The sequence below is a fragment of the Symphodus melops genome, assembly GCF_947650265.1.
Source record: "Symphodus melops genome assembly, chromosome: 7".
In the NCBI taxonomy this organism is placed as follows: domain Eukaryota; kingdom Metazoa; phylum Chordata; class Actinopteri; order Labriformes; family Labridae; genus Symphodus; species Symphodus melops.
In genome coordinates, this window is record NC_136697.1 from 26883868 (window position 1) to 26909801 (window position 25934).

General features: G+C 43.7%; 2 protein-coding genes and 1 long non-coding RNA gene across 3 annotated transcripts; 2 read left to right on the top strand and 1 right to left on the bottom strand.

Moving 5' to 3' along the window:
• Positions 1-649: 649 nt before the first annotated feature.
• On the top strand, positions 650-5201 carry LOC306826845. The gene is made up of 2 exons (XR_013779530.1): positions 650-1026; positions 3950-5201. It is a non-coding gene; the product is annotated as an uncharacterized lncRNA (long non-coding RNA).
• On the top strand, positions 1973-5201 carry LOC306826800 (tripartite motif-containing protein 16-like; the record flags this gene model as incomplete). The annotated part of the gene is made up of 1 exon (XM_079348339.1): positions 1973-5201. One exon carries the CDS (start codon positions 1973-1975, stop codon positions 3164-3166), a length of 1194 nt encoding a protein of 397 aa, XP_079204465.1. The 3' UTR covers positions 3167-5201.
• A 7903-nt stretch (positions 5202-13104) lies between these two features.
• Positions 13105-25637, bottom strand: LOC306826277 (uncharacterized protein; the record flags this gene model as incomplete). Its single annotated transcript, XM_079347479.1, has 2 exons — positions 13105-14826; positions 23961-25637. The coding sequence occupies 2 exons, from the start codon at positions 25635-25637 to the stop codon at positions 13105-13107; spliced, it is 3399 nt and encodes a 1132-aa protein (XP_079203605.1).
• Between the last annotated feature and the right edge of the window lie 297 nt (positions 25638-25934).

Sequence of the window (25934 nt, forward strand, 5' to 3'; positions counted from 1 at the left end):
ATAAAGAAGTTAAGGTGGGTAAACTGTGGTGATGTAGAACCTGAAATCTGTCTTTGTCTCGAGACTGGTCTTAAGACCACTTCTAGAAGGTCTTGGCCTTGTCTTGTAATTAAAAACATTTTTACTCCGTCTCACATTTTAAACCATGACATGTTAAGACCACCACTGACAGGCTGTATTTCAACATCATTACTTTTGATATGAAGGTAAACACCTCTTTCTAAAAGAACAAAAAAACTGACATTCATGATTTCATTTGTATCCCTTGGTTACGGCTCTAAATTTCACCGTATAGACTGGTGTAGTAATGACGTATTTTTGTAGGCCAACCCGAAAAAAATGGCACCTGTGGTTCCTAGGAAAATTTGCCTACGGGATTTTTGCATTGGATTTTGGATCATTGCAGAAAATAATCTCTGTGTCAAACACACGTTTCTGACGCGTTGTTTTGTTTAGATAATCTTTACAGATGAACATCATTTATATGAAGTTTGAAGAGTTAATGCAGCCGAGAGAAGTAAAAAGCTAACGTTATGCGCTAGCGAACTACACCGTGGTTGATTTATAATAACGTCACGACCATTATGCTTCATCGATCTAATCAGTGGATTTGACAAGCTAGCTAAACGTTAGCTTAATAAGTTGTATATTAACCTAATATTTGCAAGAGCACTGAAAACATGACTAGAGGCTGTAAGGAGGATTACGGAGAGAGTTCCCGGCGTGGTGACGTTTAATGTCTGTGACAACCTCTGTAGTTTCAGTTAGCTACTCGTTAGCAACTGCTGTTTCAAGGTCGCGTAAAAACTTTAAAATTCACAAGTGGGGGTCTTAGCTAACGTAGTTTATCTCGTCTAACAAAACGTCAACATCTCTTCAGCTTGTGTTAACCACAGACCTTATTTCAGGCGTCTAAACACAAACCCATTCAAAATCCCCATTGACTTTTAGAGTTAGGAACCCATGGCGCTAAAATGCTAACTCACTTCCTGGTTTTAGGACTCAAAACTACACCAGTCTATAACGGTCTAAGGTGGTGAGACAGCCTGCACACAAAATGCTGATTGTTCATGGATATTCATGGTCTTGGTCTTATCTTGGGTATGTCTTGGTTAGTGTGGTCTTGACTCCAACATTAGACAAAAAATTATATTATATTATAGTTTTGTTTGAATTCTCCAAACTCTAATCTCTATATTGTAGCTTCAAATCAATCCCTTGTTTTATTTGGGGTTATCTGATGACTTCATGAATCTGTACGGTATGGTGTTTGTTTCGACAGTCTGTATTCATGTCATATTTTCTGTGTCTTCATTCTCTCTGTGTTGTTTTCCCCTTTTATAGCACAAGAACACTTTTGTCAGTGATACAAAAACTAAACTGCAGAGGAAACCAAACATGAATCTTGTAGTGTTTGCTTCAATTATTGTGAGCTGTAAGTTATTTAAAAACATCATGTGGTTGTTCAGTGTTGTGTTTTGATCTTCACTGCACGCTGAAACTCAGACTGACAGACTTACACTGTCTCTTTAAAAGAACTCATCACATGCTCTGAGGGCAGCATGGTAACTCCTCCCTGTTGAACAACTCCACTCTGTGCACACATTTCCTTGTTCCCTCTCCTTCGCTGATATCCAAGTGCAGAATCATGAAACATGGGACGTGATGGTAAACTGTGCCAAAGGGGTGGTGTACACATGAGGTTTGCCTTGATTTTGAGAGTGCACAGTGTGAGAGCTGTATCTCAGATGTGGGAAAGATTCCAGAGCTTGTTAACCCCTCCCTCTTCTTCCTGCTCTCACACACAGCCAGCTCCACTCTGACTCATTTTTTCCTTTTTCTCTCCACATCAGATCTAATGTTTGAGGATGGGTGTAACCAACATGTGTGAGAGCAGACTGTGAACAAACACATGCTGTGTAGATCAGAGGTCAAACTAGTTTGATTTCTCAGGGAGTCGAAGAGAGGAGAAATGGCGCAGAAAGGAGTTCAGCTAGACCGGGAGGCTTTCTCTTGTTCCACCTGTCTGGATCTACTGAAGGATCCGGTGACTATTCCCTGTGGACACAGTTACTGTATGAAGTGTATTAAAAACCACTGGGATACACAGGATGAGAAGAGAGTCTACAGCTGCCCTCAGTGCAGACAGGACTTCACACCGAGGCCTGTCCTGGTGAAAAACACCATGTTAGCAGTTTTAGTGGAGGAGCTGAAGAAGACTGGACTCCAAGCTGCTCCTGCTGATCTCTGCTATGCTGGACCTGAAGATGTGGCCTGTGATGTCTGCACCGGGAGGAAACTGAAAGCCTGTAAGTCCTGTCTGCAGTGTCTGGCCTCTTACTGTGAGAATCACCTCCAGCCTCATTTTAAAGTACCTTCATTTAAGAAACACAAGCTGGTGGAGCCCTCCAAGAAGCTCCAGGAGAACGTCTGCTCTCGTCATGATGAGGTGATGAAGATGTTCTGTCGCACTGATCAGCAGTCTATCTGTTATCTCTGCTCTGTGGACCAACACAAAGGTCACGACACAGTCTCAGCTGCAGCAGAAAGGAGCATCTCACAGACACTGACTGAAGTGGATGTTTTACTGCCACAACCAGAACCAGAGCCCAAGACCAGAGCTGAGTTCTTAAGATATTCATGTGACATCGCACTGGATCCAAACACAGCATACACACAGCTGTTATTATCAGATGAGAACAGAAAAGTAACAACAATGAAAGAAAATCAGTCTTATCCTAGTCACCCAGACAGATTCACTTATTGGTGTCAGGTCCTGAGTAAAGAGAGTCTGACTGGACGTTGTTACTGGGAGGTGGAGTGGAGCGGAGAAGGAGTTTATTTAGCAGTCACATACAAGAATATCAGCAGATTTGGGTGGTCAGATGAATGTGTGTTTGGACGTAATGACATATCTTGGAGGTTAGATTATGACAACAACAGTTATAACTTTTGGTCCAACAATGTCAGCACTCCTGTCTCAGGTCCTCGGTCCTCCAGAGTAGGAGTGTACCTGGATCACAGAGCAGGTATTCTGTCCTTCTACAACATCTCTGAAACCATGACTCTCCTCCACAGAGTCCAGACCACATTCACTCAGCCTCTACATGCTGGACTTGGGTTTGATATCTTTGGAGCCTCTGCTGAGTTGTGTAATCTGAAGTAGACAGAAGTCATCAGGGGATAATGTGTTCACATCTGTGTTTTTTTTTTCATGTTTCTACAGAAAGTTGATTTTACTTTTCACACATACTACGATACTTTAACAAAAAGAGTAAAGACACATTTCTGGACTTTTTAGATTTGAATATCATATGTGGACGTGGGACCTTCCTCTGACCTGTCTCTTTGAGCTCCCTCGTTTTCCTTGAATCCACAGCAGACATGGACCTGTGTGTAGTCATTCTGTTAATCTTTCTTACACACACACACACACACACACACACACACACACACACAGAGTGTGTGATGTTTTCATTGCTTTGTTGTTGTTCTTTGTTAAGGGTCCTTTAGTATTCAGAAAAGTGCTATGTTATTATTATAAATGTTAAAGGTCACATATGATGTAAAATCTTTTTCTTCATGTTCCTCTAACATGTGTCTCTAGTCTGTCTAAAAAACCCCTATGATGAGAAAAGTCCATCCTCTCCATCTTTTGTCTGCTCCACTTTTCAGAAAACGTGTGCTCAAACAGGCCGTTTGGAGATTTTCCTTTCATGACATCACAGAGGGCAGTAGCCCCTCCCCCAGGTGGGTGACACTCCCACAGCTAGGTGTTTGTTCTGCCCTCTGAGTCTGCCTTCTCACCGTAAACAATAGGACATGGAGCCAGAAAGCAGCGAGTACACCCGAGCCCTTCCAGAGAGGGGGCGTGGTCAGACACAGCTCATTTACATATTTAAAGCTACAGACACAGAAACAGCCTGTTCTGAGCAGGGCTGAAATAGAGGGGTTTATAGACATGATCAAATACAGGATCAGAGTGGATTTACAACAACACACTTCACACACATGTTTAGAGGAGCTCGGACACTTTTTTACACTGCAGAGGAGAATATGTGACCTTTAAGTCATGAAGGCTGTCAGTGCTAGTGATGACTTTAGTGGGTTTTTTTGTCTGTGCTGTATCGCTAACCATCGACTATTTGTAAAGATGTAAAGAGCTATAATTCACTTGTATACATTTAAAAATGGCTGTTTTTTGCCTGTGGTGTGTATGTGGCTTCCTATTTTCCTGGACTCAGTCCCAAGTGGACACTCGATGAACTGCAGGATTTTTCACTTCCACATTGGCTTCACTATTCGGGACCAGAGGTCACCGCTCGGTTTGAACACGGTCTCCTTTCTTAAAGCGATCTCCGTCTCTTCATTCTCTCTGTGTTGTCTGCTCTTTTTAAAGCAAAAGAAAACTTTCTTCAGTGATTCAAAATATCTCTATGAAACTGTACATCGCAGAAGAAACCTAAGAATAAATAAAAGTGAGACTTCTTAAAAATGACGTGAATCTTTGCATTGTTTTCTTTAAGCTGTAAGTTATTTAAAAACATCGTGTGGTTGTTCAGTATTGTGTTTTAATCTTTAATGCACGATGAAACTTGATGTCATGGTTTGGTTTTGTCTCTGTGTTTCTTCTAGTTTTAGTTTTCATTCTGTCCTTAGTGTTATTTGTTTCCTCGTGTTGATCGTTTCCCTTGTGTGCTTTAATGTGTTTCATAGTCTTGTGTTGACTTCAGTCTTTAGTGAATGTAGTCTTAGTCTGTGTCCTCCTATCAGGGGCGGATCTAGAAAAAATATTTATGGGGTGGCAAGAGGGGGCAGACATACTTTATGCAATCACCGTTATTATAGTTTGATGAGAAATAGTATGTACACTATAAAAGGACAGGGGCTGCCATTTACATACTCACACAGACCAACTTAATCTTAAACAATTAATGTCTTGCATTTGAGGTTTCATGAGAAACAGTTACATTTTGATCTCACTTAATAGGAGACAAAAGCATGAGAACATTTGGTCGGGTATTATCACAGGAAAGGCAGTAAGGTGAGACACAGGTGATGAGTGGCAGATGTGTTCGAGGGCAAGCAAACCGTGTTTGACTGTGTCAGAGAAACTTACCCATTAAGATCTATGGACTGAGCTGTACTAAGGTGAGCATAAATATACTGTGGAAATAAATGGGTCATAGCACTCAAACAAAGTACTGGACATTGCTTTTATTGTTTAAATTCTCCCAATGTGTCCCTCACTAGATTCAACTATTTTTTTTTACAGAAGAGGTAACTGATAAAGTGATGAAAAATATTGAATGGTACTGTATGTATAATATTCACAGCAGTTGTTGTGGCATAAAAGGACATTTTCACATTTCATGCATGTAAATCTCAGCTGCTCTATCAACACATTACAAAAAAGGCTCACAGAGTTACAAACCTTAAAAGAAGTCACATGAAAATACATTTTTATTCCCAGTCCGAAAAAGTACAAAAACATTTTGAAAGTTCACACAGGCTGTTAGACAGTTTAATACTGTATATTAACAAAAACAACAATAACAACACTGCTTCATGTTCAGCAGGATTCACACCAGTGAGCAGAACCTGAAGTTGTCATATAACAGCTGAATTTACAAATCTATCCAGATCTAATGCTTTGGTGCGTTTTGATTCAATGCTGAGTACAGACAAACTTGATAGTCTCTTTTCTGTCATAGTCGACCGCAAATAAGTCTTAATGAGCCTGAGAGATGAAGAACTTTGTTCACAGGATGCACTGCTCACAGGTAAAACAACAGCTGTTGTTGTATTCCAGCCCATGCTTCTCTAAGAAGCCTTTTCAGTTAAGGCAGCAGCATCCATGTGTTCAGCAACCTCCAACTCCAGAGAGTAACATTCCTGCTAAAGTTTTGATGTAGTGCTGATTTTCAGCCACCTGCTTCATTTTTTTGCTCATCCATTAGTCCAATCATTGAGATATTTTTATCCACACTTTTCTTGTTCTCTGTCCATGCAAACATTGAATTTACATGGCCTTCAGATCTGGCATGAGAACAGAAACCGCTGTCTTTCATTGGAGCCTTTTTCCAGTTACGACATCCCTCGGATGAGGTGAAAAAATGCCTCCAAGCAAAACAGTAAGCTGCATCTTTGGAGTGCGAAGTATTCAAACCAGGGATGAGATTTGTACCAGTGACTGTGGAAACTTCTCCTTGCTCCGCCCTGGAGGGTCTGAGGGAAACTCTCTCGGATTGGCTGCACTGGCACCTCACACCTGGACTTGGATATGTCTCGAAGATGCAGAGGAGGAAAGATTTAAATTGCAAAACTAATTACACAATGTAGCAGATAGTAAAACGATAATCAATTTGGAACTGTCATTAGTTATAACCATCCAGATGTGTTAAGACGGGAGAGTGCTATTAGGTTCATTTCACTAATTTGGAATTTAATCTGAGCAATAAATCAAAAATACATTGTACAATATATTCAGACTCTGTCCCCATCTCATCACACTTACAAGTTTTCCCAATTATTTATATTCAAGCAAACAAGTATTTATATTTATTTGAAAAACTTTAAGAAAAAATTCAAAGCAACTTAACAATGTTTTCCTTGACAGAAGTTGAATCAACATTAGCTTGAGTAGCCTACTTTACATTACATGTATAGTTAGACAAATAACCTTCTTCAACATTTTTATCATCTTAAAATCAGCATTGCAACTATACTTGCACTTTTTTTAAATTGTAATTTCATTTCTTGATAGATTGTTAATCCGTTTTTACCTCTTTCCTCAGGACTCCTTGCTCAGTGGATCCTCGCTTCAGTCTCTGTGATTGGCTGCTGCTGCTCTGACGTCAACTTGTGCTGCATTCGCGGCAGTCGGAAATTGGAGATTCATGCTCGTAAATTGGGAAATTGGCCGAAACTTTTTTTTTTTCCGTTGCTGCCTACTGGGGTGGCAAGCCTCTCTTTTATGGTGGCAGCTGCCACCCTATGCCACCCCGGTAGATCCGCCCCTGATTGCTCTATTTGTTCATGGTTCTTGTTTTTTTGTTTGTTTGTTTGTGTATTAAGTCTTGTTAAGTCAAGCTTGGTCTGTAACTTTCGATGTAAACTGTGATTTTTGTAATAGTCAGATTTTGATTATAAATAAAGTGGAAAGAAAAAAAAAAAGAAGAAAAAAAACTCTGTGACAAAACTCAGACACTGTCTCTTTAAGAGAACTCATCACGTGCTCTGAGGACAGCACGGTAGCTCCTCCCCCTGTTTGCACACATTTCCTTGTTCCCTCCCAGGATCACGTGAGCTTTGCAGCCCCCGTGCAACGTCAACAGACGAGCAGAGGAAAGGACACCGTGTGTTTCTGAGTCAGACTGTGAAGTGAACTCACACACACACATCCACTGGCCCGAGCTGAACATGGATTGCACCAGAAACCACAAGGACGGACGTGAATGCGTCTGTGTTGTCTGCGTCACGCAAAACAAAGAGGTGGAGGGGAGTCGCTCAGACACCAAGCAGGATATCCTGCGTAAAAAAAGAGGCGTTCAAGCTCTGGAGCAGGCTGTGGAGAATATCAACCTCTCCGCTGAGAAAGCAGTGGAGAGGAGCGATGAGATCTTCAACGACCTGATCCGACACATGGAGAAGAGGAGCTCAGATCTGAAGCAGAAGGTCAGAGCTGAGCAGGAGTTCAAAGTGAGTCGGGTGAAGGCGCTCCAGGAGAAACTGGAGCAGGAGATCAGTGAGCTGAAGAAGCACGCGCAGGAGTTGGACGCCCTGCAGGAGGAGTACTCTTCTGAACCTCCTCACGGCTCAGCAGGTCCAACCAGCAGTCACATGTGTCCTCTCAGGTTCGTGGAGGATGTCAAAGCCACCGTTTCTTCTGAACCTCTTCACGGCTCAGCAGGTCCAACCAGCAGTCACATGTGTCCTCTCAGGGTCGTGGAGGATGTCAAAGCCACCGTTTCAGACACTAAAGATAAACCTCTTTGCGGTCTGAAACCTCGAGACGTACCTGCGGACTGTCGGACGAACAGACTCAAGCCTCCCGTCCCGCAAACTCAAGCCGACGATCCGTCCGTCGCAACCGAGCCGAAGAGCAGAGCTGAGTTCCTGCGGTACGCGCGGGACGTCACGCTGGATCCCAACACTGTCAACGCACAGCTGTTGTTGTCGGAGGGGAACCGGAAAGCAACGCTGACGATGAGAGAGGAGCAGACGTATCCCAGACACGCGGACAGATTCGTCCGATGGCGCCAGGTCCTGAGCGCGGAGAGCCTGAGCGGACGGTGTTACTGGGAGGTGGAGTGGAGGAAGAAGCGAGTCAACCTGGCCGTGTCGTACAGGAGCATCGGCAGAGCGGGCTCCATGAACGAGTGCGCGTTTGGATTCAACAACAAGTCGTGGTTGTTGGAGTGCAACTGCAGCAGTAGCTATAAGTTCATCCACAACGGAGTCAAAACTCTCATCTCAGGTCCTCGGTCCTCCAGGGTAGGAGTGTACCTGGATCACACAGCAGGTATTCTGTCCTTCTACAGCATCTCTGAAACCATGACTCTCCTCCACAGAGTCCAGACCACATTCACTCAGCCTCTACATGCTGGACTCTGGTTCAGTGGTTATAATGGAGCCTCTGCTGAGTTCTGTAAGCTCACCTAGATGACAGACATCATTCAGTTTTGTATATGATGTTTTTTTTTTTTTTTTTTTTTTTTTTAATATACTTTATTATTCGGTTTTCACTCTGCATTAATGGAGAGGTCTCAGAGTGAGGGGGGCTGCCCACAGAGAGCGCTCCAGAGCAGTTTTTTGGGGTTCGGTGCCTTGCTCAGGGGCACCTCGGCAGTGCTCAGGAAGTGGACTCGCACCTCTCCAGCTACCAGACCAGTTTCCGTGCCGGGACTTGAACCGGCGACCCTCCGGTTCCCAACCCAAGTCCCTACAGACTGAGCTACTGTCTGTGGTTCTCTGGACTCCATATTACCAGGGCAGGTCTGAAAAAAAAAACAGCTCCTTTTAAATGATGCGTTTGTCACTGAAAACTTAAAGGTGGCTTTTTTTTTTTTTTTTTTTTTTTTCAGTATTTAATCCAATTTAATCAAAACCAAAATTGTGTGTGTGTGTGTGTGTGTGTGTGTAAACAATATTCCTGCAGAAAAAAAAAGTTAGTCTGTTTTGAGTTGTATTGTTTCTAACTGCAGTACCTGTTCTTCTATATTTGGATTGACTGCAGAATAAAGTGTTTTTTTCCCTCACGATGATTTTTCAATACTGCACGAATAAACTCATTTCAGTCAAAGGTAGCTTTTCAGGAATATAAATGAGATTAATTTAGCACCATTTAACTGTTGCAGGTCTGAGAAGGTATCTACTTCATGAACACTTATCTATAGGTTGATGTATTTCTACTTATCTTTATATGTAAGCAGTTGTTTTTAAAGGTGCTATATAAATAAAGTTATTATTATATTGTCCCCAACAGAGTCTGTCCTGCAGTTATAAACACATCATATCCTACTTTACCTGATGAGTGTTTGAAGGGTGAAAGCTGAAACGTTCTGTTCCTGTCTAACAACAAGCTGCTCACAGAGAGTTTGAAGAGATTTATTATTTTTTTGTACGCCCATGCTTTTCAAAGCAGTCTGCACGATGCATGAACCCGATGAGTGATGAGTAGAAGAGACAGATAGTGGTGCATGTTTTCATTTCCTGTTTGTTTAGGGAACAAGTCAGCTGATGCCAAACCACCGCCTTTATATCCTGAGTTTAGTTTGTGACAGATGACTGAGCACATGAATAGAACAGTACAGGATGCAAACTGTCATATACATTAAACAAAGGGGCGACACGTTCATGCATGAAGACCGAGTCCTCTTTAAGACTCGTCTCAGGGCGAGTTCAAAGTGACTCCAGTTTCAGCTCTGCAGGTTTTACATGTTTATCCACCGAACAGAGAGAAAGCTGTTTTTCCCCCCTGAGAGAAGAGTGACAATAATCACATGCTCTCGTCGTTGTCACGATAACTTCCTGCTCAGCTGTAGTTCACACATAGTTTTCTCGCACACAGCGAAGAGGAAGCGGGACAACAGTGAGAAGATTCTGCAGAATCTGGAGCGGTCAGATGACGAGAGGTTCCACGCAGCACATGGAGGGACGAAGAGACGCTCTGCCTCAAAGCAGACAGAGGTGTGTTGGTGTGTTGGTACCCAATCCCCCCAAAAACCCCCACTCATCATACTCATGGATATAGTTGTGTTTATTATGTGATACACTGAACATTCATTGCACTTTACATTTGATTTGATTACCCAGGCTTTTCAAAATAAAGGCGACATGTTGAACACACGTCCATTAATTCACATCTCTGAATTAATGGACAAACTGGAAAGATTACAAGTTCGACGTGACGGAGCAAAATTCATTCATATAATCTGCACTATCAGTTATGACCAAAATATGTATCCATGATAACTTCAGTTATTTAAAACTACTAAAGCAGTGACAATAATGTTGAATTATTTCTATCTTAATAAAAGGCCTGATTTAAAAGTTATAGATATATTAAACGTTTTGGATGCATTCAAGATGTCTTCTCTTCTTTTCAGCAGAAACATTTATTTATTTATGATGTATAAATTATTCTTTGCTCTGAGTTTTTGCAGGTCGGTAACCTCACGATAAGAAACACAGTTCTAAACAACAACATGCCAATTTAACCACACGTTTCTTCACATATGTGCACAAAGCTGAGAACCAAATATTAACTAAAGAAAAGAAAAGCCCGACGCTAGAGACGCACCGACTGACATTCAAAGACATCCAGTGCACATTCCTATGCAGCACCGAGTCCTCATAATCCACACCGTCGACATTAAAACCAAACAGGAAGCACCAAGTGTAAGTTATTCATGCTGTGAATCTACAGCGTGTTTAAAACAGAAGTGAAGTTTGAGTGACAGATGAGACGTTCCTTCTCTCTGTTTGTTTTGTCTCCTCGTGTTCTGCACACACAGGTGATTCTAGAGACTGACGGGGCCACGAGGCAGAAGTTTAATGTAGGGTCCCTCCCACCAGCGTTCAGCGGGGCGATGGGGCCCCATTAGGGAGGTACTGTCACTGCAAAGATTGCACATGGAGGGCAGCTGCTTTGGTTAAAAGTTTGTCAGCTCACCGGGGCCCCCTACTGGTCTAGGGGCCCCCTACTGGTCTGGGGCCCCAAACAGTTGCCTCCCTTGCCTCTTGACAAAAACATGTATTGAGAGAATTCAACACACATTCAAACATTATTCTTATTCTTTAGTCTTGAGACACTAAAACATTTTCATTTACTTGTCATTTTGGTTCAGGCCCCTCAATATGATGAAGGGAAGTTTAAACACAACAACACAGCGTTCATTTATAATTCAAATCAAATTTAAATCTTTTGACAGTTTGAGTTTGTCCCAGCTAGGAAAAAAGTATGCAGATATTTTACCCACATTCAACTACTTTCAGCAAATTACCTGTTGTACTGTTGTAATGGGTAAATATAAAAATAAAGGGGCACGATCCTATTGAGGCTAACAGAAGCAGTCACCTGCTGTAGTTAACTAGTCTACTTGTTTCCTATATGATTAGAGCTCACTATAAAATTATCTAATATCCGTCCCATAGGATAACTAGGTACCACTACAACCCCTTCACAGCTGCCCCTCTACTGTCGATGCTCGGTGGTATGAGGTGTGAAAATCTGTTTCTTGTTAGTGTGCCGTAGTGTGGTGGGTCAATGCTTACCTCCGAGGCTCACGGGGCGCCGTGAAGAAACCCAATCACAAAAGGAGGATTTTGGAAGATTTTATTAAATTTATTGAAATTTTGTTTTTTTAAAAAAGGTGAAAAACCTGACAAAGTCTTTTAAAACTCCAATACAAATCAGTAAAGTAAGAAATTATACAAGGAAAAAATAGAAGTTAAAAATAAGATTTTAAAAGTTTAAAACCAAGTGCCTGAACCACAAGAATCCTTCATGAACCTCTTCACCTGTCGTAAGTTCAAACCGGTACATCTCAAAACCACACGCTATCATAAGTGTGTGTGTGTGGTTCATCGCTGCATACGGTTTACCAAAACATTGTCAGGGTTACATCATTAATTAAAACAAAAAAAAGGGAAAGAAGAACATGAGATTACGTACGAGCAAACAAAAGCAGTTATGATTATCTTATAGGTTTAATGGATTAAATGATCAAAATATAGAAATTGCAAAACAAATTCAGCAAATTGCATCTTTTCTATCATTTTCAACACACTCATCTCCCGTCACCCCAAACACACAGGTAAAATTAAAGTAAGCCACGCCCACTGCTAATTACTGGAAACTATATCAAACCCATATAAGGAGCAAAATATAACAAATAATCAACAGAGGTAAAAACACACATTATGGCTCCGACACATCAAATCAGTAAAGTGTGTTCAATGTCTCTCCTTCAATCATTTCATGAACACATTCACTTCATCCACACAATCACTTTGTTTGATCAGAATCTCTGCTCACAGAAAACCAGGATTTATCTCCTTATTGATTTAATCAGGAGGATTACATTTTTAAAAGACCTCAGAGGACATTTTTACATCACTTTGAATATGAACAACATTTATTCTGACTAACTCGTTTCTTTAAGTGGGATTTTATAGATTTTCTACAAATGTTCAAAGTGGTGAGAAGAGAAAATCAGCATTAAAGAAAAGTTTGCTGCTCTCTCTCTCTCTTCAGACTCTGAATCAGAACAGAAACAACAGCATATAAATGTATGAATACAAATAATCAAACATGGAGAGCAGAGAGAAGTTGATGTTTTCACACAGAGAAATGTCAGTTCAGGTGAACAAAAGTCATGGTGAGCAGTGAAAGAGTCCACGGCTAAACAGACACAGGAAGGAGCGTCACTTAAAGACACTCAAACATTTACAGAACAGACGAGAAGAGGTCAAAGTACCGCCCATAAAGTTTGATTGACAGGTGACGACCATCACATCTCAGCAACGAGCATGAATAAAAATCAAGGTGAAGATTTGAAACACATCAAGTTAAACATCTGTCTCCTTCATGACTTCTGTCTACTTCAGTTTACACAACTCAGCAGAGTCTCCAACATCATAACAAACCCAGAGTCCAGCATGTAGAGGCTGAGTGAATGTGGTCTGGACTCTGTGGAGGAGAGTCATGGTTTCAGAGATGTTGTAGAAAGACAGAATACCTGCTGTGTGATCCAGGTACACTCCTACTCTGGAGGACTGAGGACCTGAGACAGGAGTCCTGACTTTGTTGTAACAAAAGTTATAACTGTTGTTGTCACAATATAACCTCCAAGATTTGTCATTAAAGCCAAACAAACATTCATCTGCTCTCCCTGCTCTGCTGATATTCTTGTATGTGACTGCTACATCAACTCCTCTTCCTCTCCACTCCACCTCCCAGTAACAACGTCCAGTCAGACTCTCTTTACTCAGGACCTGACACCAATAAGTGAATCTGTCTGGGTGACTAGAATAAGACTGATGTTTACTCATGAATGTTACTTTTCTGTTCCCATCAGATAATAACAGCAGTGTGTGTGCTGTGTTTGGATCCAGTGTGATGTCACATGAATATCTTAAGAACTCAGCTCTGGTCTTGGGCTCTGGTTCTGGTTCTGGTTCTGGATCTGACAGTAAAACATCCACTTCAGTCAGTGTCTGTGAGATGTTTGTCCATTTGTCTGTCAGGACGTCCTGTAGTTTATCTCTGACTTCTGACACAGCTGCTGTCACGTCCTCAAAGTACCTCAGAGGACGGATCTTGATGCTGGATGAGTGTGTAGATTCACTGAGTGCTGACACTGAGGGGTAGTCCTGTAGAAACTGGTTGTGATCTTGTGTGTGTGAGAGCTTCTCCAGTTCAGCGTCTTTCCTCTTCAGCTCAGTGATCTCCTGCTCCAGCTTCTCCTGACGCTCTCTGACTCGACTCACTTCAGTTTGCTGCTGGGATCTGACCTGCTGCGTCACATCAGAGCGTTTTTTCTCCATGAGACGGATCAGCTCAGTGAACATCTTCTCACTGTTCCCCACTGTTTTATCAGCAGAGCCATTGATAGCCTCCACCTCCTGATGGAGCAGCTTCACATCTTTCTCTCCATCCTGGATTCTCTGCTGGATGTTTTGTCGACTCACCTCGAGCTCTCTCTGCTTCTCGCTCCTTTCTGCTGCAGCTGAGACTGTGTCGTGACCTTTGTGTTCGTCCACAGAGCAGAGATAACAGATAGACTGCTGATCAGTGCGACAGAACATCTTCATCACCTCATCATGACGAGAGCAGACGTTCTCCTGGAGCTTCTTGGAGGGCTCCACCAGCTTATGTTTTGCATAAGCAGGTGAATCATAATGAGGCTGAAGATGTTTCTCACAAAATGAGATCAAACAGAAGAGGCAGGACTTACAGGCTTTCAGTTTCCTCCCGGTGCAGACATCACAGGCCACATCTTCAGGTCCAGCATAGCAGAGATCAGCAGGAGCAGCTTGGAGTCCAGTCTTCTTCAGCTCCTCCACTAAAACTGCTAACATGGTGTTTTTCACCAGGACAGGCCTCGGTGTGAAGTCCTGTCTGCACTGAGGGCAGCTGTAGACTCTCTTCTCATCCTGTGTATCCCAGTGGTTTTTAATACACTTCATACAGTAACTGTGTCCACAGGGAAGAGCGACCGGATCCTTCAGTAGATCCAGACAGATGGAACAAGAGAAAGCCTCCCGGTCTAGCTGAACTCCTTTCTGTGCCATTTCTCCTCTCGGTAACAACGACTGTCTGAGTTTCACTTCCTGAGAAATCAAACTAGTTTGACCTCTGATCTACACAGCATGTGTTTGTTCAGTGACTGTGCAGCTCTTGTTGGTTACACCCATCCTCAAACATTAGATCTGATGTGGAGAGAAGGAGGAAATACACGTCAGAGTGGAGCTGGCTGTGTGTGAGAGCAGGAAGAAGAGGGAGGGGTTAACAAGCTCTGATTGGTTCCAGGAGGAGGAGCGGTGTGAGAGAGAGACGTTCCTGTTTGCAGCTTTATATGTTGAAGGTGAAGCTGCAGCACTGTATTCATGCCATGATAGTAAATCTTTCACCGTGTTTCCAGCTTCTGATCATGCATAGTCGTGTCTATCATGCCCTCCTCTGCAGGAATCTCCTGACTGAGCCATAAAAGCTTTAATTTAAACAAGTTAAAGATATTGATCCTTTCTCTTTGCTGAGGTCGAGTTTTACCAACATGAAACACAGATTATAAAGGTGGGTGTGTTGCAGTTTTAAAAGGACGATATATATCAAAATGTGTCCACAAGAGCCAAGCAGGGAAAGAGATAAAGAACACTTCTAGTACCGTAGAAACAAGTTACACAACACAGAGCCTAAAGAATAACATTTACTCTTTTTTTAAAGTATTCTTTCTGGACAGTATTCTTTGCGTTCTCTGGACCTTTTTATGCTTTCTGTTACAAACGCTCCAACAGGAACGGGAAAAAGACTTTCAGGTATTTTTCTTTTTCACTCTATTGATCCCTGAGATGAAATTACTGTGTTTTCACCCTGGTGGACATTCAACAGGATCTGTGGGCATGCACTGAGAGACGTCAGAGTGACGGCTTGTGCCCAAGGAAGTGAAGTCAATTTCCATCCACCAGGACTCGAAACCAGCGACCCTCCAGTTCCCAACTCGACCCGACTGAGCTATCCTGCCACCCCTCAAAAGTCTGCAGCCTCAGCCTGGAATCTGTTGGAGAATGACGTCAAATTAAAAGAGCTGTCCTGTGATGTTTTTAAATCTAAAATGAAAAAATAAATAAATAAATCAATAGGATGTCGATGTTTTTAGCTCGACTGCTTGGACATGGTTCTATTATAATGCAAAATGTTGTGTTTTGTAAATTGCATGTCTCCCTTGAAAGAGTTTTTTGTTGTTGTTTTCATTGTCATGTACATGTTTATTGGCTGCCCTGATAGTGACCATGCATGATGATGAGTCTCAGGTGTCTCAGGTGAAAGGTGCTATTCGTCAAGTTGAACACTAGAGGTCTCCCTCTGCTTCTCTGTCTCTCTCTCTGCTCGGCTCCTGTCTGTGTTAACCTCCCAGCTCTGCTGTACTGGAGCCAGATGGACACACACACACACACACATACAAACACATACACACACCATCCACAGCCTCAACTAGCACGAAACATACCGATGTAAGCTGCCTGCTTTCTTCAATCCGTGTGTAAAAATATTCCTGCAGAAAAAAAAGTTTGTCTGTTTGAGTTGTATTGTTTCTAACTGCAGTACCTTTTAAAAGCTTTTAAAGGACTTCTGGACTCCTCACCTGTGCACATTCAGTAGCTCCGTCCCTGTCGTACTCGTCTGATATGTTATTCGTTTGTTGTGGCTCTGTGCCAACTTCTACTTTTATAGTTTTTATAGTACACCTTCAGTGTATAACTTTATGCATCCTATGGATACTTTTTCGTGTTTTCGTGGAAATAGCAGCGGAAAACTTTCTTATTCAAGGGAAACGCTGCTCTCGCTCCGGTCAGCGGGACAAGCCGGCATCGTTCACCCGATACCAGAGGAGCTGAGACGGCGGTACAGAGGCTGTAGAGCTGGGGCTATGCTAAAGGCTAAGCTAGCGGCTAAGCGATGGAGGTACAAGCCCTCGGTTCCGGTGATAGTGATGGGGAACGTAAACTGTCTAACCAACAAGACAGCCGAGCTAGCTGCTCTCGTGAGGAACAACCGGACATTTAGAGAGTGCAGTTTAATGTGCCTCACAGAAACCTGGCTGACTCAAAACACCCCGGACGCTAACGTGGATCTACCGGGCTTTACTACAGTGAGAGCGGACAGAGACACAAAACTCAGCGGCAAACGGAAAGGAGGAGGACTCGCGCTGTTTATTAACACCAGATGGTGCCACCATGGACATATTACGGTGAAGGAGGCAACGTGCAGCAAAGACATCGAGCTGCTGGCGGTAGGTCTCCGTCCTTACTACATGCCCAGGGAGTTCTCCCACGCGATCGTGGTCTGTGTTTACATTCCACCTCGTGCGTACGCCGAGACTGCGTGTGACGTCATCCACGCGACCACCTCAAGATTACAATCGCTGCACCCGGAAGCTTTCATCGCCATCTCAGGGGACTTTAACCATGTTACATTGAACTCCACACTACCGGACTTTAACCAGTTTGTAAGCTGTCCCACCAGGAAGAACAGGACAATAGACCTCCTGTATGCAAACGTGAAGGACGCCTACACTGCCACCCCCCTACCACCTCTGGGTAAGTCCGACCACAACCTGGTCCTACTCAAGCCACAGTACAAAACTAAGATCCAGAGACAACCGATAACTACTCGCACCTTCAGAAAGTGGTCTCCCGAGGCAGAGGAGGCCCTCAGAGACTGTTTTGAGACCACTGACTGGAGTGCCCTGCAAGAGACCCATGGTGAGGACATTGAGGGGGTCACACACTGCACAACTGACTACATGAACTTCTGTATGGACGTTGTGGTTCCCACTAAAACTGTGCGCTGCTTCCCGAATAACAAGCCCTGGATCACCAGCGATGTCAAGGAGATCCTTAACAGGAAGAAAAGGGCATTCAAGGAGGGAGACCAGACAGAGCTGAAGCGTGTGCAGGGGGAACTCAAGGTCAGACTCCGAGAGGCAAAGGAGGAGTACAGAAGGAAGGTAGAACAGAAGCTGCAGCGGAACAACATGAGGGAGGTCTGGGAAGGCATGAAAACCATCACAGGCTGCAAAAAGAATAATAACAACGCAGAAGACGGGGACCCTGAGAGAGCAAACCAGCTCAACTTGTTTTTTAACAGGTTCGACAGCCCCGTCGCTGCAGCCAGTGCCTGTCCCCCCAGCACCCCTCTACACACCCCCTCCCCCCCTCTCACTCCCCCCAACACCTCCACCAGGACAGATACAACCTCCAGTGACAATCCATCCCCCCTCCCCCCCACCATCACCAGAGGAGCAAGGAGCTGAAGAGACTCCGTCCCAGGAAGGCAGCAGGCCCGGACAAGGTGTGTCCCAGGATGCTAAAGGCCTGCTCTGCTGAGCTGGGGGAGCCACTTCAGCACATCTTCAACATGAGCCTGCGGCTTGGGAAGGTTCCTGTACTCTGGAAGACCTCGTGCCTCACCCCGGTCCCCAAGAAGAAAAACCCCAGTGAGCCAGGCGACTTCAGACCAATCGCTCTGACATCCCACGTTATGAAGACCTTCGAACGGCTGCTGCTCCAACACCTCAGACCCCAGGTCCAACACGCACAGGATCCCCTGCAGTTTGCATACCAGGCAAAGGTGGGCGTGGACGATGCCATCCTCTATCTTCTACACAGGGCTTACTCTCATCTGGACAAAGGGAGCAGCGTGATGAGAATCATGTTCTTTGATTTCTCAAGCGCTTTCGACACCATCCATCCCCTCCTACTGAGAGACAAGCTGACCGAGATGAGGGTGGACTCGCACCTGGTGAGGTGGATCACGGACTACCTCACAGAGAGACCACAGTACGTCAGACTGAAGGACTGCACATCTGACACTGTGGTCAGCAGCACCGGAGCACCACAGGGGACCGTGCTCTCCCCTGTCCTGTTCACCCTGTACACCTCTGACTTCCAGTATAACTCTGAGCTCTGCCACATGCAGAAATACTCGGACGACACTGCGATAGTTGGTTGTGTCAGGGACGGACAGGAGGAGGAGTACAGGAGCCTGATCAAGGACTTTGTGACGTGGTGCAGTGACAACCATCTGCAGCTAAACACCTCCAAGACCAAGAAGATGGTGGTTGTCTTCCGAAGGAACAAACCACATCTAAAACCTGTTTCCATCGGGGGGGTCGACGTGGAGGTGGTCAGGACCTACGGGTATCTGGTGCTGCAGCTGGATGACAAGCTGGACTGGTCGCCTAACATGGACACTACCTGCAGGAAGGGACAGAGTCGTCTGTACTTCCTAAGAAGGCTGGGGTCCTTCAACATCTGCAAAAAGCTGCTGCAGATGTTCTACCAGTCCGTGGTGTCCAGCGTCCTCTTCTACGCAGTGGTGTGCTGGGGAGGAAGCTGCAAGAAGAGGGACGCAGCACGCCTGGACAGACTGGTGAGGAGGGCCGGCTCTGTGGTGGGCACAGAGCTGGACTCACTGGTGACAGTGGTAGAGAGGAGGTCTCTGGACAAAATGCTCTCCATCATGGACAACACACACCACCCTCTGCACAGAACCTTCACCGGGCAGAGGAGCATGTTCAGTGACAGACTGCTGTCACAGTCGTGCTCCACGGACAGACTCAAGAACTCTTTTGTCCCCCTATAGGCCATAAGACTGTACAACACTTCACTGTCACGGCAGGGAAGAAGCACGCGGTGAACCCTGGACTCATGTTTCACTTTTTTTCTCACTCCTCATCTGCACTGCTGACCTCAAAGTCAGCCTCCAGTTGGACACTTTAATGCATATTGATAGTCACCTTACTGAGCACTGGTCACTTTAAAGATAATCACCCTAATCATGTCTGGTTTCATCCTACTGTTGTGTTTAGCTACATCTGTTATGGTTGACATGATCACCCTAATTAGGTCAAGTTTCACTCTATTGTCTTCAACACTTAATGCTAATCTGCTCCTCAATAGTTGGGTACTTATTGATAATCACCCAAATCACTCCTGGTTTCACCTTATTGTCTTGGACACTTAATGCTAATCACTGCTCCTTTAAGTTGGTGAGCCAATTTACATCCCTGCATTGACTGTTTAATGACTGTACTCACACCTCTGGCACTACCTCAAACACCTCTGTACATGCACATGGAACTAGTTTCTAGAAGGTCAGCACTTTGTTTCTAAGGATCTTTAACTGTTTACAGGTCTCTTTTAACCAACACATGTTTTTCTCTCCTTCACAGGTTATGTACATTATGCTATATAAGTTTAAGTCTAATGCTAATGCTAACTGCACAGGCTTAACTTGTAATTATGTTTATTCTTAATCACATAGGGGCTGCTAAATCTTGTTTGGGGGATTATTGTATACAGAGGGGAGGGGGGACAGCGGGTGTGTATTGTAACTAATGTCTTGTGTCCTGCCTGTCTGTATACTGCTACTGGATGCCTTGAATTTCCCTCGGGATCAATAAAGTATCTATCTATCTATCTATCTATCTATCTATCTATCTATCTATCTATCTATCTATCTATCTATCTACCTGTTCTTCTATATTTGGATTGACTGCAGAATAAAGTGTTTTTTTCACTCACGATGATTTTTCAAAAGCTGCACGAATAAACTCATCTCAGTCAAAGGTAGCTTTTCAGGAATATAAATGAGATTAACTTAGCACCATTTAACTGTTGCAGGTCTGAGAAGGTAACTACTTCATGAACACTTATTGTTTTGTTGGGATCGAGCTGCCTTTCGCCTCTCACTCCCTCCTCCCATCCGGAGGTTTGGCGTCAGCGGCAGGAACCTTTGTATCAGGCTATGGTGCGCACTCCGGAGGAGAAAAAACAGAGCACCCGCGGGACCAGGTGAAGGAGATAAGGCAGGCTCATTAACGTGATCAGCGCGAGCCAAAACTGTCCAAACTTCCCCAAAAGTCCACTGTGCAGCAGGCGATGTCCTCCACACTGTCAAAAGACACCTGAAGAACAGCCGGTAAGCATAGCAATGAATGTTTACATTGCGAGTGTCGGCTCGGTGGTGCGTTCAAGTGACCTGGGATTCGAAAGGCACGGACATGGGACTCATTTGGTTTAAAACCACTGATTGTTTATTGTGAATTTCAGATGAGATTCTTGGAACTCTATTTATCTGCATTTTGATTAATGAAATTATTATTTAAAAACTAATGACATTTTGATTTGCTAAAATTTAGTAAAAGGAAAAGTTTAAAAATTGTGTAGGCCAGTGGAAATTATTTTGTGATTTCATGTTCTTATTTTGTGATGGCAAAACCATATGAGTGCTAAAAATGTGCATTCTCTTTTTGTTTTGAGGTTTTTCCACCTACTGTGACCTGCTGTGACCTGCTGTAAACTGCTGCAAACTGCTGCAAAGAGAAACTGCTAAGGAAATAAAGGCAGCTAAACACAAAGAGTGGAGTCCTGTATGCTTCAGTTGGGGGATGTCCTATCAAGTGGGGACAATCTGCACAAACTAAACACGCACTTGACACTTATCTATATGTTGATGTGTTTGTATTTATCTTTATATGTAAGCAGTTGTTTTTAAAGGTGCTATATAAATAAAGTTATTATTATATTGTCCCCAACAGAGTCTGTCCTGCAGTTATAAACACATCATATCCTACTTTACCTGATGAGTGTTTGAAGGGTGAAAGCTGAAACGTTCTGTTCCTGTCTAACAACAAGCTGCTCACAGAGAGTTTGAAGAGATTTATTATTTTTTTGTACGCCCATGCTTTTCAAAGCAGTCTGCACGATGCATGAACCCGATGAGTGATGAGTAGAAGAGACAGATAGTGGTGCATGTTTTCATTTCCTGTTTGTTTAGGGAACAAGTCAGCTGATGCCAAACCACCGCCTTTATATCCTGAGTTTAGTTTGTGACAGATGACTGAGCACATGAATAGAACAGTACAGGATGCAAACTGTCATATACATTACACAAAGGGGCGACACGTTCATGCATGAAGACCGAGTCCTCTTTAAGACTCGTCTCAGGGCGAGTTCAAAGTGACTCCAGTTTCAGCTCTGCAGGTTTTACATGTTTATCCACTGAACAGAGAGAAAGCTGTTTTTCCCCCCTGAGAGAAGAGTGACAATAATCACATGCTCTCGTCGTTGTCACGATAACTTCCCGCTCAGCTGTAGTTCACACATAGTTTTCTCGCACACAGCGAAGAGGAAGCGGGACAACAGTGAGAAGATTCTGCAGAATCTGGAGCGGTCAGATGACGAGAGGTTCCACGCAGCACATGGAGGGACGAAGAGACGCTCTGCCTCAAAGCAGACAGAGGTGTGTTGGTGTGTTGGTACCCAATCCCCCCAAAAACCCCCACTCATCATACTCATGGATATAGTTGTGTTTATTATGTGATACACTGAACATTCATTGCACTTTACATTTGATTTCTTTACCCCAGCTTTTCAAAATAAAGGCGACATGCTGAATACACGTCCATTAATTCACATCTCTGAATTAATGGACAACCTGGAAAGATTACAAGTTCGACGTGACGGAGCAAAATTCATTCATATAATCTGCACTATCAGTTATGACCAAAATATGTATCCATGATAACTCCAGTTATTTAAAACTACTAAAGCAGTGACAATAATGTTGACTTATTTCTATCTTAATAAAAGGCCTGATTTAAAAGTTATAGATATATTAAACGTTTTGGATGCATTCAAGATGTCTTCTCTTCTTTTCAGCAGAAACATTATTTATTTATTTATGATATATAAATTATTCTTTGCTCTGAGTTTTTGCAGGTCGGTAACCTCACGATAAGAAACACAGTTCTAAACAACAACATGCCAATTTAACCACACGTTTCTTCACATATGTGCACAAAGCTGAGAACCAAATATTGACTAAAGAAAAGAAAAGCCCGACGCCAGAGACACACCGACTGACATTCAAAGACATCCAGTGCACATTCCTATGCAGCACCGAGTCCTCATAATCCACACCGTCGACATTAAACCCAAACAGGAAGCACCAAGTGTAAGTTATTCATGCTGTGAATCTACAGCGTGTTTAAAACAGAAGTGAAGTTTGAGTGACAGATGAGACGTTCCTTCTCTCTGTTTGTTTCGTCTCCCCGTGTTCTGCACACACTGGTGATTCTAGAGACTGACGGGGCCACGAGGCAAAAGTTTAATTTAGGGTCCCTCCCACCAGCGTTCAGCGGGACGATGGGGCCCCATTAGGGAGGTGCTGTCACTGCAAAGATTGCACATGGAGGGCAGCTGCTTTGGTTAAAAGTTTGTCAGCTCACTGGGGCCCCCTACTGGTCTGGGGGCCCCAAACAGTTGCCTCCCTTGCCTCTTGACAAAAACATGTATTGAGAGAATTCAACACACATTCAAACATTATTCTTATTCTTTAGTCTTGAGACACTAAAACATTTTCATTTACTTGTCATTTTGGTTCAGGCCCCTCAATATGATGAAGGGAAGTTTAAACACAACAACACAGCGTTAATTTATAATTCAAATCAAATTTAAATCTTTTGACAGTTTGAGTTTGTCCCAGCTAGGAAAAAAGTATGCAGATATTTTACTCACATTCAACTACTTTCAGCAAATTACCTGTTTTACTGTTGTAATGGGTAAATATAAAAATAAAGGGGCACGATCCTATTGAGGCTAACAGAAGCAGTCACCTGCTGTAGTTAACTAGTCTACTTGTTTCCTATATGATTAGAGCTCACTATAAAATTATCTAATATCTGTCCCATAGGATAACTAGGTACCACTACAACCCCTTCACAGCTGCCCCTCTACTGTCGATGCTCGGTGGTATGAGGTGTGAAAATCTGTTTCTTGTTAGTGTGCCGTAGTGTGGTGGGTCAATGCTTACCTCCGAGGCTCACGGGGCGCCGTGAAGAAACCCAATCAAAACAGGAGGATTTTGGAAGATTTTATTAAATTTATTGAAATTTTGTTTTTTAAAAAAAGGTTAAATTTATGAACAAAAGTCATGGTGAGCGGTGAAAGAGTCCACGGCTAAACAGACACAGGAAGGAGCGTCACTTAAAGACACTCAAACATTTACAGAACAGACGAGAAGAGGTCAAAGTACCGCCCATAAAGTTTGATTGACAGGTGACGACCATCACATCTCAGCAACGAGCAAGAAAAAAAATGAAGTTGAAGATTTGAAACACAGCAAGTTAAACATCTGTCTCCTTAATGACTTCTGTCTATTTCAGTTTACACAACTCAGCAGAGTCTCCATCATAACCATAAAACCCGAGTCCAGCATGTAGAGGCTGAGTGAATGTGGTCTGGACTCTGTGGAGGAGAGTCATGGTTTTAGAGATGCTGTAGAAGGACAGAATACCTGCTGTGTGATCCAGGTACACTCCTACTCTGGAGGACCGAGGACCTGAGACAGGAGTCTGGACTTTGTTGTAACAAAAGTTATAACTGTTGTTGTCACAATCTAACATCCAAGATTTGTCATTACAGCCAAACAAACATTCATCTGCTCTCCCTGCTCTCCTGATATTCTTGTATGTGACTGCTACAGAAACTCCTGTTCCTCTCCTCTCCACCTCCCAGTAACAACGTCCAGTCAGACTCTCTTTACTCAGGACCTGACACCAATCAGTGAATCTGTCTGGGTGACTAGAATAAGACTGATGTTTTCTCATGAATGTTACTTTTCTGTTCTCATCAGATAATAACAGATGTGTGTTTGCTGTGTTTGGATCCAGTGTGATGTCACATGAATATTTTAAGAACTCAGCTCTGGTCTTGGGCTCTGGTTCTGGTTCTGGTTGTGACAGTAAAACATCCACTTTAGTCAGTGTCTGTGAGATGTTTGTCCATTTGTCTGTCAGGACGTCCTGTAGTTTATCTCTGACTTCTGACACAGCTGCTGTCACGTCCTCAAAGTACCTCAGAGGACGGATCTTGATGCTGGATGAGTGTGTAGATTCACTGAGTGCTGACACTGAGGGGTAGTCCTGTAGAAACTGGTTGTGATCTTGTGTGTGTGAGAGCTTCTCCAGTTCAGCGTCTTTCCTCTTCAGCTCAGTGATCTCCTGCTCCAGCTTCTCCTGACGCTCTCTGACTCGACTCACTTCAGTTTGCTGCTGGGATCTGACCTGCTGCGTCACATCAGAGCGTCTTTTCTCCATGAGACGGATCAGCTCAGTGAACATCTTCTCACTGTTCCCCACTGTTTTATCAGCAGAGCCATTGATAGCCTCCACCTCCTGATGGAGCAGCTTCACATCTTTCTCTCCATCCTGGATTCTCTGCTGGATGTTTTGTCGACTCACCTCGAGCTCTCTCTGCTTCTCGCTCCTTTCTGCTGCAGCTGAGACTGTGTCGTGACCTTTGTGTTCGTCCACAGAGCAGAGATAACAGATAGACTGCTGATCAGTGCGACAGAACATCTTCATCACCTCATCATGACGAGAGCAGACGTTCTCCTGGAGCTTCTTGGAGGGCTCCACCAGCTTATGTTTCTTAAATGGAGGTACTTTAAAATGAGGCTGGAGGTGTTTCTCACAGTAAGAGGCCAGACACTGCAGACAGGACTTACAGGCTTTCAGTTTCCTCCCGGTGCAGACATCACAGGCCACATCTTCAGGTCCAGCATAGCAGAGATCAACAGGAGCAGCTTGGAGTCCAGTCTTCTTCAGCTCCTCCACTAAAACTGCTAACATGGTGTTTTTCACCAAGACAGGCCTCGGTGTGAAGTCCTGTCTGCACTGAGGGCAGCTGTAGACTCTCTTCTCATCCTGTGTATCCCAGTGGTTTTTAATACACTTCATGCAGTAGCTGTGTCCACAGGGAATAGTCACCGGATCCTTCAGTAGATCCAGACAGATGGAACAAGAGAAAGCCTCCCGGTCTAGCTGAACTCCTTTCTGTGCCATTTCTCCTCTCTGTAACAACGACTGTCTGAGTTTCACTTCTTGAGAAATCAAACTAGTTTCCCCTTTTATTGACACAGCATCTGTTTGCTCAGAGTCTGTGCAACTCTTGTTGGTTACACCCATCCTCAACTTGTAGATATGAAGGGGAGGGAACCAGGAAATACAGAGTCAGAGCGGCTGGCTATGGCTCAATCTCAGTTCCCCTATTTGCACCGAGTGTCCTCCGAGTTGTCTCCTCCACTTGCGTCTTAGTCCCTTCCACCAGAGATGCACGGAGGAAACGAAGCAGAGGAGAGA